The following is a 15,601-nucleotide window of genomic DNA, read 5'->3' as shown; positions in this document are numbered from 1 at the left end:
TAATGCTTTTGTACACAGTCCTCAGTCCTCCACAGTCCCCCCTTCTGCGTTTTGTTGTTCAAGCTTAAAATTGCTGGCGTGCTGCAGCTACGCTAATGGCAGAGAAACAACAAAACTTTACAGGAAATTTCTGCCCTACAGGGCAGACCCTGCTGTGGAGGGAGAGCCGCAGCGCAGCAGAGAGTGAGAGGCGGTGACCTGCAAGGTGTGCTACTTCAGATTTTGTTTTCTTAGAACGCCCTACTGCGGCTTTTATTTATTGTTAATGGGATTATGTAACAGACAAAACATATTGTTTGTTGTTCAGTGAAAGAAAAGTGGTGCAAAGTTCTTTTTTTTTAATGAAAAACATAAACGTAGGATTTGCACTTGTATTAAGTTCACCTTTGTGTGATTTATCACACCGACCACATGTGTCAAACTCAAGTCTGGCCTCAAGACTGTATAGAGCACATCAATAAAACTTCAAGATAATAGCTGTGTGTTTAGATATTACTTATTATTTCAACTCAAATCAACTTTTATTTGCACAGTGCCAAATTATATTAATGAAAAAAGTCCTATTTTGTAATATTTTAACAGTTTAACAGGTAGTTTTATTAATACTTATAGCACATTCATAATTTTGATGTTTAAATGAGTTTGACACCCCTGACCAAAGCCAAGTAAAAGGAAAGATCAGGAATGCAGTTGTGGAGAAGTTTAAAATAAGAGCTATGCTATAAAAAAAATATGTCTAACGTTGTTCGTTTCACAGAAAAAGCATCTTCCCAAAACGGAAAGAGTGACACGACTGCAACCTCAGCAAGATCTGGGGGTCCACCTGACCTGTCAGCCTTGGTATTTAGAGACGCAGCTATTAGTGCTGTGGTAACTTCTGGATGAACTGCAGAGATACACAACCCAGGTGGAAAAAAGTTGTAAACAAGACAGCTATTAGCTGTCCACAAATCTGGCCTTTACAGAAGACTGACAGAAAAAAAGGTCTTAAAAAATAAAAACATTCAAGTCCTGATAGGATTATTTACATTACTGGCTGCAATCCAGTTCTTAAACCTATTTTTAGAAACATTTTTTAAAGATAACTATATGAAAAACTAGCAGCCATATAATTGCTAACAAACTGTTAATCACAGTTTTCCATTTTTCAAGTGATGTAAATTGTGAAATTTTAACTCTTTGTTTGTTACATGCAATGTGACACAACTTTGTTTCTCCTTGTTACACAATTCAAAGCAGAAGGTGTGTTTAGGATGTCCAATGTGTGACTTTTTTTTTGACTCAGCAGCAGGTAATTCTGCAAAGGGTATTTTTATGGGGAGGTAACTATATAAATTTTATGACAAGCCATAAAGTCATCCTGACCTTGAGCAATTGCTTTTATCTAGCCGAACAGCTGAGAGTCACTGGATAAAAACATAAAAACAAAACAAGAGAAAGGTGTTCTTGCAAAACTAAAATTACATTACAAAATTAAGCATAAAACTTAGGTATTTAACTTTTTATGATTAAAAAGTTAAATACCTAACTTGGGCTGCCACCTTATCGTGGTGGAGGGGTTTGAGTGTCCCAATGATCCTAGGAGCTATGCTGTCTGGGGCTTTATACCCCTGGTAGGGTCACCCAAGGCAGACAGGTCCTAGGTGAGGAACCAGACAAAGCGCAGCCCGAAGACCCCTATGATGAATACAAACTTTGGACTTCGTTTTCCCTCGCCCGGACGCGGGTCACCGGGGCCCCACTCTGGAGCCAGGCCTGGAGGTGGGGCACGATGGCGAGCGCCTGGTGGCCGGGCTTTTACCCACGGAGCCCGGCCGGGCTCAGCCCGAAGAGGAGACGTGGGTCCCCCATCCGATGGGCTCACCACCTGTCCGAGGGGCCAAAGGGGTCGGGTGCATTGTGCTATGGGCGGCAGCCAAGGGAGGGGACCCTGGCGGTCTGATCCTCGGCTGCAGAAGCTGGCTCTTGGGACGTGGAACGTCACCTCTCTGGTGGGGAAGGAGCCGGAGCTAGTGTGCGAGGCTGAGAGGTTCCGACTAGAAATAGTCGGCCTCACCTCGACACATGGCTCTGGTTCTGGAACCAGTCTCCTTGAGAGGGGCTGGACGTACTTCCACTCTGGAGTTGCCCATGGTGAGAGGCGCCGGGCTGGAGTGGGCATACTTGTTGCCCCCCATTTGGGCGCCTGTACGTTGGGGTTCACCCCGGTGAACGAGAGGTTAGCCTCCCTCCGCCTACGGGTGGGGGGACGGGTTCTGACTGTTGTTTGTGCTTACGGGCCGAACGGCAGTTCAGATTACCCACCCTTCTTGGAGTCCTTAGAGGGGGTACTGGAGAGTGCCCCTCCTGGGGACTCCCTTGTTCTACTGGGGGACTTCAATGCTCACGTGGGCAATGACAGTGAGACCTGGAGAGGCGTGGTTGGGAGGAACGGCCCCCCCCGATCTGAACCCAAGTGGTGTTCTGTTGTTGGACTTCCGTGCTCATCACGGATTGTCCATCACGAACACCATGTTCAGGCATAAGGGCGTCCATATGTGCACTTGGCACCAGGACGCCCTAGGCCGCAGTTCGATGATTGACTTTGTCATCGTCTCATTGGATTTGCGGCCGTATGTCTTGGACACTCGGGTGAAGAGAGGTGCGGAGCTGTCCACTGACCACTACCTGGTGACGAGTTGGCTCCGGTGGTGGGGGAGGAAGCCAGTCAGACCTGGCAAGCCCAAACGTGTAGTGAGGGTCTGCTGGGAACGTCTGGCGGAGTCCCCTGTGAGACGGAGCTTCAACTCTCATCTCCGGCAGAACTTCGAACACTTTCTGGGGGAGGTATGTTGGTGCAAGGTTGTTGGTGCCTGTCGCGGCGGCAACCCTCGAACCCGTTGGTGGACACCTTCGGTGAGGGATGCTGTCAAGCTGAAGAAGGAGTCCTACCGAGCCTTTTTGGCCTGTGGGACTCCAGAAGCAGCTGATGGGTACCGGCGGGCGAAACAGCATGCGGCTCGGGTTGTCGCTGAGGCAAAAACTCGGGCATGGGAGGAGTTTGGAGAGGCCATGGAGACAGACTTCCATACGGCTTCGAGGCGATTCTGGTCCACCATCCGGTGTCTCAGGAGGGGGAAGCAGTGCAGCACCAACACTGTTTATAGTGGGGATGGTGCGCTGCTGACCTCAACTCGGGACGTTGTGGGCCGGTGGGCAGAATACTTCGAAGACCTCCTCAATCCCACCAACATGCCTTCTGTTGAGGAAGCTGAGCATGGGGACTCTGGGTTGGGCTCTCCAATCTCTGGGGACGAGGTCGCCGAGGTGGTCAAAAAGCTCCTCGGTGGCAGGGCCCCGGGGGTGGATGAGATCCGCCCGGAGTTCCTTAAGCCTCTGGATGTTGCGGGGTTGTGTTGGCTAACGCGACTCTGCAATATCGCATGGACATCAGGGGCAGTCCCCCTGGACTGGCAGACTGGGGTGGTGGTCCCCCCCCTTTATAGAGGGGGACCGGAGGGTGTGCTCCAATTACAGGGGGATCACACTCTTAAGCCTGGTAAGGTCTATTCAGGTGTCCTGGAGAGGAGGGTCCGTCGGATAGTCGAACCTCGGATTCAGGAAGAGCAGTGTGGTTTTCGTCCTGGTCGTGGAACACTGGACCAGCTCTACACCCTCAGCAGGGTCCTGGAGGGTGCATGGGAGTTCTCCCAACCAGTCTACATGTGTTTTGTGGACTTGGAGAAGGCGTTCGACCGTGTCCCTAGGGGGTTCTTGTGGTGGGTTCTCCGGGAGTATGGGGTACTGGGCCCTTTGATACAGGCCGTCAGGTCCCTGTATGACCGGTGTCAGAGTCTGGTCCAGCAGTAAGTCGGGCTCGTTTCCGGTGAGAGTTGGACTCCGCCAAGGCTGCCCTTTGTCACCGATTCTGTTCATTACTTTTATGGACAGAATTTCTAGGCACAGCCGAGGTGTTGAGGGGATCCGTTTTGGTGGCCTTAGGATCGCATCTCTGCTTTTTGCGGATGATGTGGTCCTGTTGGCTTCATCGGAACGTGATCTGCAGCTCTCACTGGAGCGGTTCGCAGCCGAGTGTGAAGCGGCCGGGATGAGGCTCAGTGCCTCCAAATCCGAGGCCATGGTCTTGAGCCGGAAAAGGGTAGAGTGCCTTCTCCGGGTCAGGGGGGTCGTCCTGCCTCAAGTGGAGGAGTTTAAGTATCTGGGGATCTTGTTCACGAATGAGGGAAGAAGGGAGCGGGAGATCGACAGGCGGATTGGGGCAGCGTCTACTGTGAAGCGGGCGCTGTACCGGTCCGTCGTGGTGAAAAGAGAGCTGAGCCAAAAAGCGAAGCTCTCGATTTACCGGTCAATCTACGTTCCCACCCTCATCTATGGTCATGAGCTTTGGGTCATGACCGAAAGAACGAGATCACGGGTACAAGCAGCCGAAATGGGTTTCCTCCGCAGGGTGGCTGGGCTCTCCCTTAGAGATAGGGTGAGAAGCTCGGTCATCCGGGAGGGACTCAGAGTAGAGCCGCTGCTCCTCCACGTCGAGAGGAGCCAGTTGAGGTGGCTCGGGCATCTGGTAAGGATGCCTCCTGGACGCCTCCCTGGTGAGGTGTTCCGGGCACGTCCCACCGGGAGGAGGCCTCGGGGAAGACCCAGGACACGCTGGAGGGATTACGTCTCTCGGCTGGCCTGGGAACGCCTTGGGATTCCCCAGGAGGAGCTGGAAGAAGTGGCTGGGGAGAGGGAAGTCTGGGCCTCCCTTCTGAAGCTGCTGCCCCCGCGACCCGACCCCGGATAAGCGGAAGAAAATGGATGGATGGATGGATGGATGGATGGATGGATGGATGGATGGATGGATGGATGGATGGATGGATGGATGGATGGATGGATGGATGGATGGATGGATGATTAAAAAAGGTAAATATGATGGGTGTAAGATGCAATTAGAAACTTGTATACTGCTAACTGAAATAAAAACTCAGTTTGCTCAACGCGTGAAGTTTAACGAGGAGGTATTACGCAGTTTCCAGACACATTGTCTCTTTTATAACACAATGTTAACTTCAGTCAGACGAAATATGAGACAATGGGAACATTTCAAAAAGAGGATATGACTGGTTATGTACTTGATGTGCTGCTGTCTCTCCAGCCCCCTCCAGCAGAACTTTGGGCTGAAACTGTTTCCTCACTTATTGACGTTTGGTCGGCATGTTCAAGCGGCAGAGATGCGCTCATCAGTCATGATGTTGGCAATCGTCACGGAGTAGCGAAACTGAAATTCAAACATACTTTATTGGCTTATGAAGATTTAATTAGACTTTCACACATAGCTTCAAACCAAGCAAACTTTCAGTTTTGCAGGTTTGTTTGCTTTTCAGTTGAATTGTACAGGATAAATGTTAGAGATTTTTTGGTATTATCATTTTGTTATTACTTTAGTTCATATTCAGTCTAATGTTCAATTTAAAGTGTTCTCTTCCTTCTGTGTGTATAAACTGACCTGGAGGCCCCATCTGCCTGTATCTTCATGTGAAACAGTTAACTGTGTGTTTCCCAGACCTTAAATTATGTTTCCACAGGTGCCTTCTTATCAACCGGAATACTCCCTCTCTTAGAAACTACCTGTGCAGTAATAATTTATCCCTGCTGTCTTCTTTACCTGTTCTCCCTGTTTCTGCTTGATAATAAAAGATAAGCTGTAACCAAAGGTCTTCAGAATGTTTAGTGAACGGCTTGGAGGAGTAGTTTGCTGAGCCTTCTCCTTTGCAAAAGCTTGGTCATAAAATTCATATACGTTGTCTGTGGTTCTTTTAATGAAGGTTTGAGAAAAATACCCGTCAATAAATGTCACATTAAAGGTGATGAAAGGAAGGAAATGATTAACCTCAGTCTTATTTTTACCACAATACATTCAGGGTTTTTTTAACAGTGGTCCATACACTTGAGAACCAGGCAGAGAGGTGTTTTCCTCTTCTTCCCCTGTGTGTTTCTCCGTGTGCTTCCTTATTAACACAGTTTACATCCTGTACACAAAGAAATCACAACATCCTGACACATCCATCTGTGCTGCATAGGTGCAAAGGCAATCAGGAGGCTGCACTGTAAATCAGCTCCTGTGCAGGAGGCAGGTATTCACAGACACATCAATATGATGCCAGCTTTATGCTTGACAGTGCACAGAAGAGAAGCTGTGTGGGGGGCAAATTAGCTTTAGGTATTCTCACACCTGCTCCAGGATTTTCTTTTGAGTTTAAAAAACTGAGCTAATCTGAGCAAACAACGTACGGCGGGGCCTACAGATAAAACTGGAGAGCATTTAACTTTATTTCCTTTAGAGAGCACCAGCCACATTTCTATGACTGATTGTAGAAACAAATGCATTTGCAGATGTATCCAAATCACTTTGTGCCGCTGTTATCAGGAATGACAGATGTCCCTTACAGGGGATGGTTGTCCAGTGTAAAATTTATCACAAGTACATGTTTTTTAGCTCAGAGAAGAAACCAACAGAGCGGCACAGACAAAATGTAACCTTATCAGCAGGAAAATACAACACTAATAGAATTAGAATGAGCCCTGCTCTCTTCCTGGCTCCACTGGTGGATTTATTTTCACAAAACAAAATAAAAACATTACTCAGGTTTCAAAATTTGCATTTCACAACTTTTTTAGTTTAAGGAAAAGTGTGACAGAATGAAAAGGATTTATCTGTTTATCTGTCTATATCAGTTCACTCTGAAACAACGCTAAACACTAATTGTTCACCCATTTGAAATCAACAGTTTGTGATTTTTTTTTAACTGCTTCGTCACATTTCTCTGATCTACTAAATATTAGCTGAACCTCCACAACATTTAGTCCATCACAGTAGTAAACACAAAGAAGTTCATATGATGCAGCTTTTAAGTTGAAGGTTATCGATCTGGCAGTACAGATTGATAGTTGCTGTACGTGAACTCGGCGTGAACGAATCTATGGTTCGGCGTTGGAGCGGCAGAAACACCAGCGGCTTATAGCCAGGTGCTATAGTGAGGTGCGCTCTATAGTTCAGAAAATACGGTATATTAAATTATCTTACATCAGTATGAATCCACTCAAGTATCTGTTTCACTCTACATCCCAAAAATCCTCACTTGGCGATCAGTCTGCAGAAGTCTGCCATGCCTGTGTTGTTCTTTACCAGTTTGAATCCAAGGAAGATGAGACTGAGTAACAATAGTGGTCATTTATTGTAATTTTTTTTTTTTAAATCTAACTTTCTAATTCTTTTATATTATTTTAAGTTTACATTTACTGCATTTTCTGTAATATAAAAGGTATTTCAGTCTTCAGTCGCAGTTAGACCAAAATGTCAATAAAATGCTGACTAAAGCCTTTCTGGTTCTTGTCCCAGTTCTTTGCAAGAAGGACAATTTGGCACCAGCCGTGTTTAAAGATGACCAACAATACTAGCATGAATGTGTTATCTAATATGTAATAATTGATTTGAGTAGCTCATGTTTGAAGGCTTTATTTGCTTTTGTTTTATATTTCAAATGTTTGCCATGGTTAGAACCGTTTGCAAACAAAATGTGTCACTTTGACCATGAGTGTCGGTGTTAACTGTTTTGAAAATGTGAGGTTGACGGCTTCATGAAAGCAGTCGAGAAAAATGTAAACAAATATTTGAATACCCTCACTGACAGTCATTCAGCTCTGCAGGTCTGGTAACGAGCCATTTATTTGACTCAGGAATGGACTGAAGTAAGGATCTAAAGGAAACCAACTCAGTTCATTAAATAACTTCAAAGTACAGTATGTTTTGCTTGACGTAAACAAAAAAAAAAATCTCAGTATTTGTGGTTGTACTTTCTTAATTTCAGTAAACCACAAGTTATCTGGAATACATGTGTGTTTTGGAATAAAAAATTGGAGTATCCCCACAAAACGATGACATGTTTGTTACATTTCACTGTATCTTCCTGTCATCAATAAAACCAGATAAAAACTGCATAAAAATGGAGAATCCAGGAACAAAAATATTTTACTTTTAGTGTTGGTGTGTTCTCTTTGTCTATTATTAATTAGATTAAATGCATGTATAAAAAAAAACAGAGTACGTGGAGAAAACTAATTCAGAGAACCTATGCATGTGTGAGAAAAAAATATCAGAAAAACAAGTTGTATGTTGTCTCTGTCATCAATTATGCTTTGATCCCTGGGATAAAGTCAGGACCAAAGCCCAACCAAAATCAAGAACAAGACTTAGAAGAAAGGAAGATCAAGCTCAGTTATTTATGACATAATCCTAATAAATTAGCCGTTTCTGAAAACAACTAAGACAAATCTGTCTGTTGGAGCTCATTAGCAACTTAAATAATCCCTCTGGACCAACTGGTTGCACTGGTGCATCACACTATTTGAGTTACTCCCACAACATTTAGGTTGAACCCAAACCAGTTTTCAAACGAACCCTCAACATCACCTGTGAAGGCTGAGTGAGTGAAGGAAATAAAAACAATTATTTTATCCAGCATGTTGCAAAGACAGAAAACATTTATCCGTGAGAAGAGGGACAGAACAGGTCCTATGGCTTCATGCACAAGCACACAATTTCCTGGTGTTTGCTGAATATTTTTTTATTGTAAACTTAGTAGTAGATGGTGCCCGTAAAATCCCTTGTCCTGGAGCAAAACTCAACACATTATAATAGTTTAAAACAAATAAAGGAATACTAAGATAATATATTATAACAATTAAATATAAGTATTCAAATAAATAATTATAAAAATATCAATGAAATGAATTAAAAATCATTTTTATATGTTTTCCAACTCAATTGAAATTTGTTTTTGTCAACAACGTCAGACATAAAAAGAATGAATGAAAAAAAAATAAATAAATAAATAAAAATCAGGCGTTATTGTGGGGCACCATAACTTCTGAGGACCCCATGACCTCTTCCGTTTTCTTCCTTTCCTAAGAGAGCTAGTTAGCTCTGGTTAGCATGTTATTCTTTTGTTTTTTTCTTCCGTTTTATTCAGTCGTTCGTCACAACCATGATGTGTCAACACCATAACTGTCAATTTACAAAACTTTGATGAAATTTAGTGAAATAAATTTAATTTCAGTATACTAAAGATTTCATGGACCTGATGAGCTACGATATGGCCTCCTTCAGAGTAACGTATAAATTGGCATTTTGTCAACTCCGTCAGATGTCAACTCAGTTTTTAACGATGTGACTCTTTCAGTGATAGTGGTGGCAAATCTCACTAAAATGTGCAATTAAATCATTTTAATGTATTTTACATAAATTGCATTACTTCACATGTATCAAGTATTTATTTTTACTCCCTAGTTTGTCACCATCAGTTCTACGTCAACTCCGTCACTGTTGGACTTTTTGTTGTTTTTTGTTTTAAATAATATTTATTTTGTTTCTTGAGAAACATTTGTCTGCCAAACTATGTAAAATTGTCCCTAATAGGGTAATTAAAAAGGATTTTGTATTTATTTTTGTCAGATGGTGTTGATGAAGTTCTGGGTCAGGTCCATTAAAATGTCATATTCAAACAAATTTGCCAACTAGGAACCTGCGCCTTAGCATTTCCAAAACATTATTTGTCATATTTGAATACATAAGGTTGAGAAATAATAAAAAATTTTGGAGGGGAAAATTTAAATCCATGTACTGGAATAGGTTTTTGCCTTCTCATCTCCACATTCGAAAGTAAAAACGTTGTATTGGTTGCATTTGAAGACAAGCAGGAATTTTACACATAAAAAAAATAAAATAAAAAATAGCTGCACTTTTATCCTATAGGAGCATCCAGAAAAAGAAACTAAGTAACCAGAATTCAGAAATTATGTTTCTTCTTGGTATAGTTAGGTATAGTTATTCATTATGAGGGATTTAAAGCATTCAAATTGTTTCTGCTTGTTCTTTTGCGCTTCTGTTGAGTATTCAATCAGTGTGTGTTTGTCTCTAACCTGTCTGCCTTGCTTATGGTGCGGGGGAAAGGTGGGAAAACGAATCTGACAACATTCAACAGTCTGCTGCATGACTCTCGCTCCCAAGCTGAGCAGCAGCTCTCCGTCTGATTGGCTGAGAAGAGCTCAAGCTCCGAGTGGAGGCAAAGGATGCCAGAGTGCTCAGGCAGTGCATGGAGAGGGATGCATGCAGGGGACGTCGGCGACACGGACAGCGCACCGTTATGTGCTTTTGCAGCGCGTTCATAAGCAGCTTTGCAACTTTCAAGCACACGTCTGATGCGCGTCCAGTCCCGTACGGAGCAGCTTAGGTGTGATGTTTTGGCCGCGTGTTGCACAAGCCCTGCTCCCGCTCCCGCTCAGTTCCACCGCCGCCGACACGTCCTCCCTGGAGTGATGGGCTCCAAGTTAACCCGACAAAGAAGTCTGGATTTTGAGAGCAAATTGACCAAAAGGAGACACCAGCGGAATGATCAGCCCAAAGAGGAGGAGAGAAGTGGCGGCAGGAGCGGCGGAGACTTCTTGTTTACATCCCTGATGCTCAAGTCCGACAAGCTGCCGGGGATGCTGCGGAAAACCAACCAGAGCCCGTATGTCAGACGGGTGGCCTGGGTCCGGGAGATCCAGAGGATGCTCCGGGAGCACAAGATGGAGCAAGCAGGTGAAGTGCTCAAACTACTGAGGAAGGTAGGAACTTATTATGATTTTTTTGGCTTCCTTTGAATCTTATTTATACTTATTTATAAAAAAAAAAGAAAGAAAAGAAGTTAAGTTTTGTCAGAACACAAACGTTTCTGATGGTTTTGCTTTGCTTTTGTTTTGTTGTTTTTTTATATAGGGTAAAAGATTGTAACAATTTCCTGTTACAATCTAGAACAGTACAACCCTGTGGGCTGCACAGTGACGCAGTTGGTAGAGCTGTTGCCTTGCAGCAAGAAGGTTCTGGGTTCGATTCCCGGCCCCGGTCTTTCTGCATGGAGTTTGCATGTTCTCCCTGTGCATGCGTGGGTTTTCTCCGGGTACTCCGGTTTCCTCCCACAGTCAAAAAACATGACTGTCAGGTTAATTGGCCTCTCCAAATTGCCCCTATAGGTGTGAGTACGTGCATGGTTGTGTGTCCTGTGTGTTTCTGTGTTCGCTCTGCGACAGACTGGCGACCTGTCCAGGGTGTACCCCGCCTCTCGCCCGGAACGTTAGCTGGAGATAGGCACCAGCAACCCTCCCGACCCCACTAAGGGACAAGGGTGCAAGAAAATGGATGGATGGATGGACCCATATTTAAAATATTTGCTACAAGATAAATAATAAAGACAAATAATTTCATTCAGAAGACACACAAACTCCAAATGATTAGTTGTATTTAGTTAGATATGAATCTGTGTGCCTTTGTTGATAATTTCTGAAAGGTGAAACAATTTTAATCATTTACTATTTGTAGCTTCTTTAAACATTGATGTCCTTGTTTACTATAAAATTAAACCTATTTCTTTTTCTTCTGCTAAACTTTTGAACACTTACGTTGTCTGGATACTGACATAAATTCAGCCCGCTTTGGAAATAATTGTCAACTTTTAATGCAAAAGATTCCTTACCTGTTCATTGTGTTTGATATTGCATCCTTTAGAGGTGTGAATAAGGATCCAGGAAGAATGATGCATCAAAGTGGAGCAGTTAAAGCTCAGCTGTGCTTTTAACATGGATTATTCAAGATTTTTATGGGACCCTTTTGCATAGCACTGTAGTTGTTTTTGATGGTTCTATAGAAAGAATCCCTTTTCTTCTAACAAATGTACACTGACATAAGCACAGAGCTGTTTGGATTTGAAATGTTGGATTTAAAAAAATACATCAAAAAGTGCTTTTAAGAAAAAGATCCTACCAATTCTGTTTTGTGTTTGAGTTGATGACAAGACTCAATCAGCTGGCATTAGTTATCACGAAGCGGCATTTGACAGATTTTGCAGTCGATTCTGCAGCATTTGAGTTGCAGAGGGTAAAAGTCATGTCTAGGTCAGTTTGATTCCAGTCGCCCCCCTCCAGCAAAGATGACAGAAATTGTGGAGATCAATTATCATCGTAATTTTAACTGACTGGCTTAGATTTTTATGTCTGACTGATTTCTGTGCATATTTGCAACCCCTAAAATGACGAAGCGCAGCATCATGGTTGTTTTTACTAACGTTTGGGGTCTTTCGCTCCATTGCTGGAGTCCTTGCAAGTTTTCCGTGCATCCCTAAAATAACACCCCTGAATCTATGGGCTGAACAGCTTCCTGAGCATATAACAGAGTCCTGCTAACTTTGTGATTTGATCCAGGTGTGTTGATGCAGGGAAACATAAAAAAATGCAGGACTCTGCCCAATGAGTTTGGGAACCCGTCCTTAAATGTCTTTTCATTTTTACCCAAGACACTTAAAAAAATTGCATGCTAATGGAAGCATGAGGAAAACTTTGTGAGAAACAGACCCATATATGACATTTTAAAGGCTTTCAACAGCAAATTATGTTGGATTATGGACATAAGACTTGTTGGGAACCAACTATTTTATTGAAGTAAATTAATTGAATCCTTGTGGAGGTAAAAAGACAGTTTTTGCTCAAGATGGCTTTGTTCTGTCAATGATATGAGGCGTCGAACAGTGAGTTGAACATTACTTTTCATACATTATTGGAATCTCAGGTGATGTATTATATGTATATTGACATAGAAATGGTGTAACAAAATTAAAAACTCATAAGATTGTAATGTCCCATCAATGGGACGCTAATGGGTAATAGCAATGCAGTTTGCCAGGACAGTACTTGATGTCTGGACTTAAAGTATACTCGTATTTGTCTCAACAACTTTGTTTTCTCTTTCTGAGAAATAGGACTCAAACTTCTGCTGATGTCAAAAAACTCATTGAAGCAACTTAATTTGCTCTCTGACTTTGTTTTCACACCTGAGGTTTCTTTCCTTCCTTCACTCGGACACAGCTACTGTCTGCTGCCAGCCTGACCCAAACTCCTTCTCAAAGCCAGGTTTGCTTTGTGAGAGCAAATGGACTAATAAACTATTTTTCATTAAACATAAAGCCCTTTGCAGCTTTGAAGAGATCTCAAAATCATTTGATGTGCTTTCTGATAATAGTACCCAGGAAGAAAACTAATAAAATGAATAAATTCACCTTGTTTTTTACAAGCTTAGAACATCTGCTACCTGTATTTTAGATTTGTTTATTGGTCGGATGTGCCCTTGGCAGAACAACCAGACTGAACGGTCTCACCTGGCTTCCTGTGATTGGTTTCGGTTTGCTTGGAGCTAATAATAATTTTTTAAAAACACCTCAAAAATCAAACTTATCAGCTGATTTGGAACAAAGCAAATTAACTATAGGTGGTAAAAGACGCTTGAAAGTTATAATTCTGATACACTGGCTGCATTTTTAATCTCAGTTTTAACTCTTATGAATTATTAATAGGTATCAGTTGGTCTTTTTTGTTGTTTATCTGAAAAAACTAAATATTGATTGAGATGGACGCTGTCAAAAGAGCTCCATATATACTCTGACTTAAATAACTTCATACAAATGCAGAAAGCATGGACAACAGGAAATTTAAAAAATGTCAACCTATAGGTGTTGCACAGATTTTGCACAAAAATCATGCTGATATATATATATATATATATATAATATATATATATATATATATATATATAAAATATATATATATATATATATAATATATATATACTAGCAATATATATATAAAATATATATATATATATATATTTAAAAAAATTCCCTTCTCACCCTCCGCGGGTGGTTTGTTTCATCCTCTGAGCTCGGGTCCTCTACCAGAGGCCTGGGAGCTTGAGGGTTCTGCGCAGTATCTTGGCTGTGCCTAGAACTGCACATTTCTGGACTGAGATGTCTGATGTTGTTCCTGGGATCTGTTTGAGCCACTGCTCCAGTTTGGGGGTGACTGCCCCGAGGGCCCCGATGACCACAGGCACCACTGTGGTCTTCACCTTCCAGGTCTTTTCCAGTTCCTCCCTGAGGCCCTGGTATTTCTCCAATTTCTCATGCTCCTTTTTCCTGATGTTGTAGTCACTTGGTATTGCTACATCCACCACAACGGCTTTCCTCTGTTCTTTATCCACCACCACAATGTCCGGTTGGTTCGCCATTACCATCTTGTCTGTCTGGATCTGGAAGTCCCACAGGATCTTAGCTCGGTCATTCTCCACCACTTTTGGGGGTGTTTCCCACTTCGATCTCGGGGCTTCCAGTCCATATTCTGCACAGATGTTCCTGTACACTATGCCCGCCACTTGGTTATGTCGTTCCATGTATGCTTTCCCTGCCAGCATCTTGCACCCTGCTATTATGTGCTGGACTGTCTCAGGGGCCTCCTTGCACAACCTACACCTTGGGTCTTGTCTGGTGTGGTAGATCTGAGCCTCTATTGGTCTGGTGTTTAGGGCCTGTTCCTGGGCGGCCAGGATGAGAGCCTCTGTGCTGTCCTTGAGTCCAGCTTTCTCCAGCCATTGGTAGGTTTTCCTGACATCAGCCACTTCAGTTATTTGTCGGTGGTACATCCCATGTAGGGGCTTGTCCTCCCATGATGGTACTTCCAGCACCTTGTCTTCTGTTCCCCATTGTCTGAGACATTCGCTGAGCACATCGTCTGTTGAGGCTTTGTCCTTGATGTATTTATGGATCTTGGATGTTTCATCCTGGACAGTGGCTCTCACACTCACTAGTCCTCTGCCTCCTTCCTTACGGCTCGTGTACAGTCTCAGGGTGCTGGATTTGGGGTGGAATCCTCCATGCATGGTTAGTAGCTTCCTAGTCTTAACATCCATGGCCTTCATCTCTTCTATTGGCCAGCTAATTATTCCGGCAGGGTATCTGATTACTGGTAAGGCATAGCTGTTTATTGCACGGATCTTGTTCTTGCCATTGAGCTGGCTTCTCAGGACTTGCCTTATTCGTTGGAGGTATTTGGCTGTGGCTCCTTTCCTTGTGACCTCATCGAGGTTGCCATTTGCTTGTGGTATTCCCAGGTACTATATATATATATATATATATATATATATATATATATATATATATATATATATCTTAAAGCAGCTCTGCAATCTGTTAAATCTCAGATGGGATACCGGCTCTGCCTTCTGTTTCATACGTCTCCATATCACCACGTTTAAGATGCTCACGAAGCACGACTGCTCCCTCCATCGCCAGGCGAGGTGAAGCCAGAGCGCTGCTACATTGTTTGGGCTGAAGCCAAGTGTCTGACTAATAACACTTCAAGATGGGGGGTGAAAAAGTGCCAGTAGATCTCCCGGTGCAACTCTCCAGCAGTAAGGCAGCTTTTCCTCCCAGGAATGGATGAATGTGGAGATAATCACCTTGAGATGACAGATGAAGGAGCCTTTTTCATTCTTTCACACACAGGAAGTTATTGCAAACAGGAACCATTAACAGTGTTAAATCTTCATCAAGCATATGACTTCTGGACCATTACGTTAATTAGTTTGGGATTATTCTAGACATTAATTAGTAAACAAAGCATAGACAAGTGTTTACTGGAATAAAGTAAGCTGCAACAAAGCTACAGTTCAAGGGAAGCGAAGCTGTCGCATTTTATTTGT

At 43.1% G+C, this 15,601-nt stretch overlaps 1 protein-coding gene across 2 annotated transcripts in view; it reads left to right on the top strand.

Moving 5' to 3' along the window:
* The first annotated feature begins 9,985 nt into the window (after positions 1-9,985).
* The window catches only part of lrrc75bb (leucine rich repeat containing 75Bb), a 42,789-nt gene continuing 37,173 nt past the window's right edge, over positions 9,986-15,601 (top strand). For both annotated transcript variants that reach the window (XM_081613648.1, XM_008424164.3), the window contains exon 1: positions 9,986-10,647. In XM_081613648.1, coding sequence (XP_081469774.1) covers positions 10,240-10,647 — 408 coding nt within the window. In that variant the 5' untranslated portion in view covers positions 9,986-10,239. The remainder of the gene's footprint in view (positions 10,648-15,601) is intronic.

Source organism: Poecilia reticulata, chromosome 12, assembly GCF_904066995.2.
Source record: "Poecilia reticulata chromosome 12, P_reticulata-male-v2, whole genome shotgun sequence".
NCBI lineage: Eukaryota > Metazoa > Chordata > Actinopteri > Cyprinodontiformes > Poeciliidae > Poecilia > Poecilia reticulata.
This window is presented reverse-complemented; position numbering and strand designations above follow the sequence as displayed.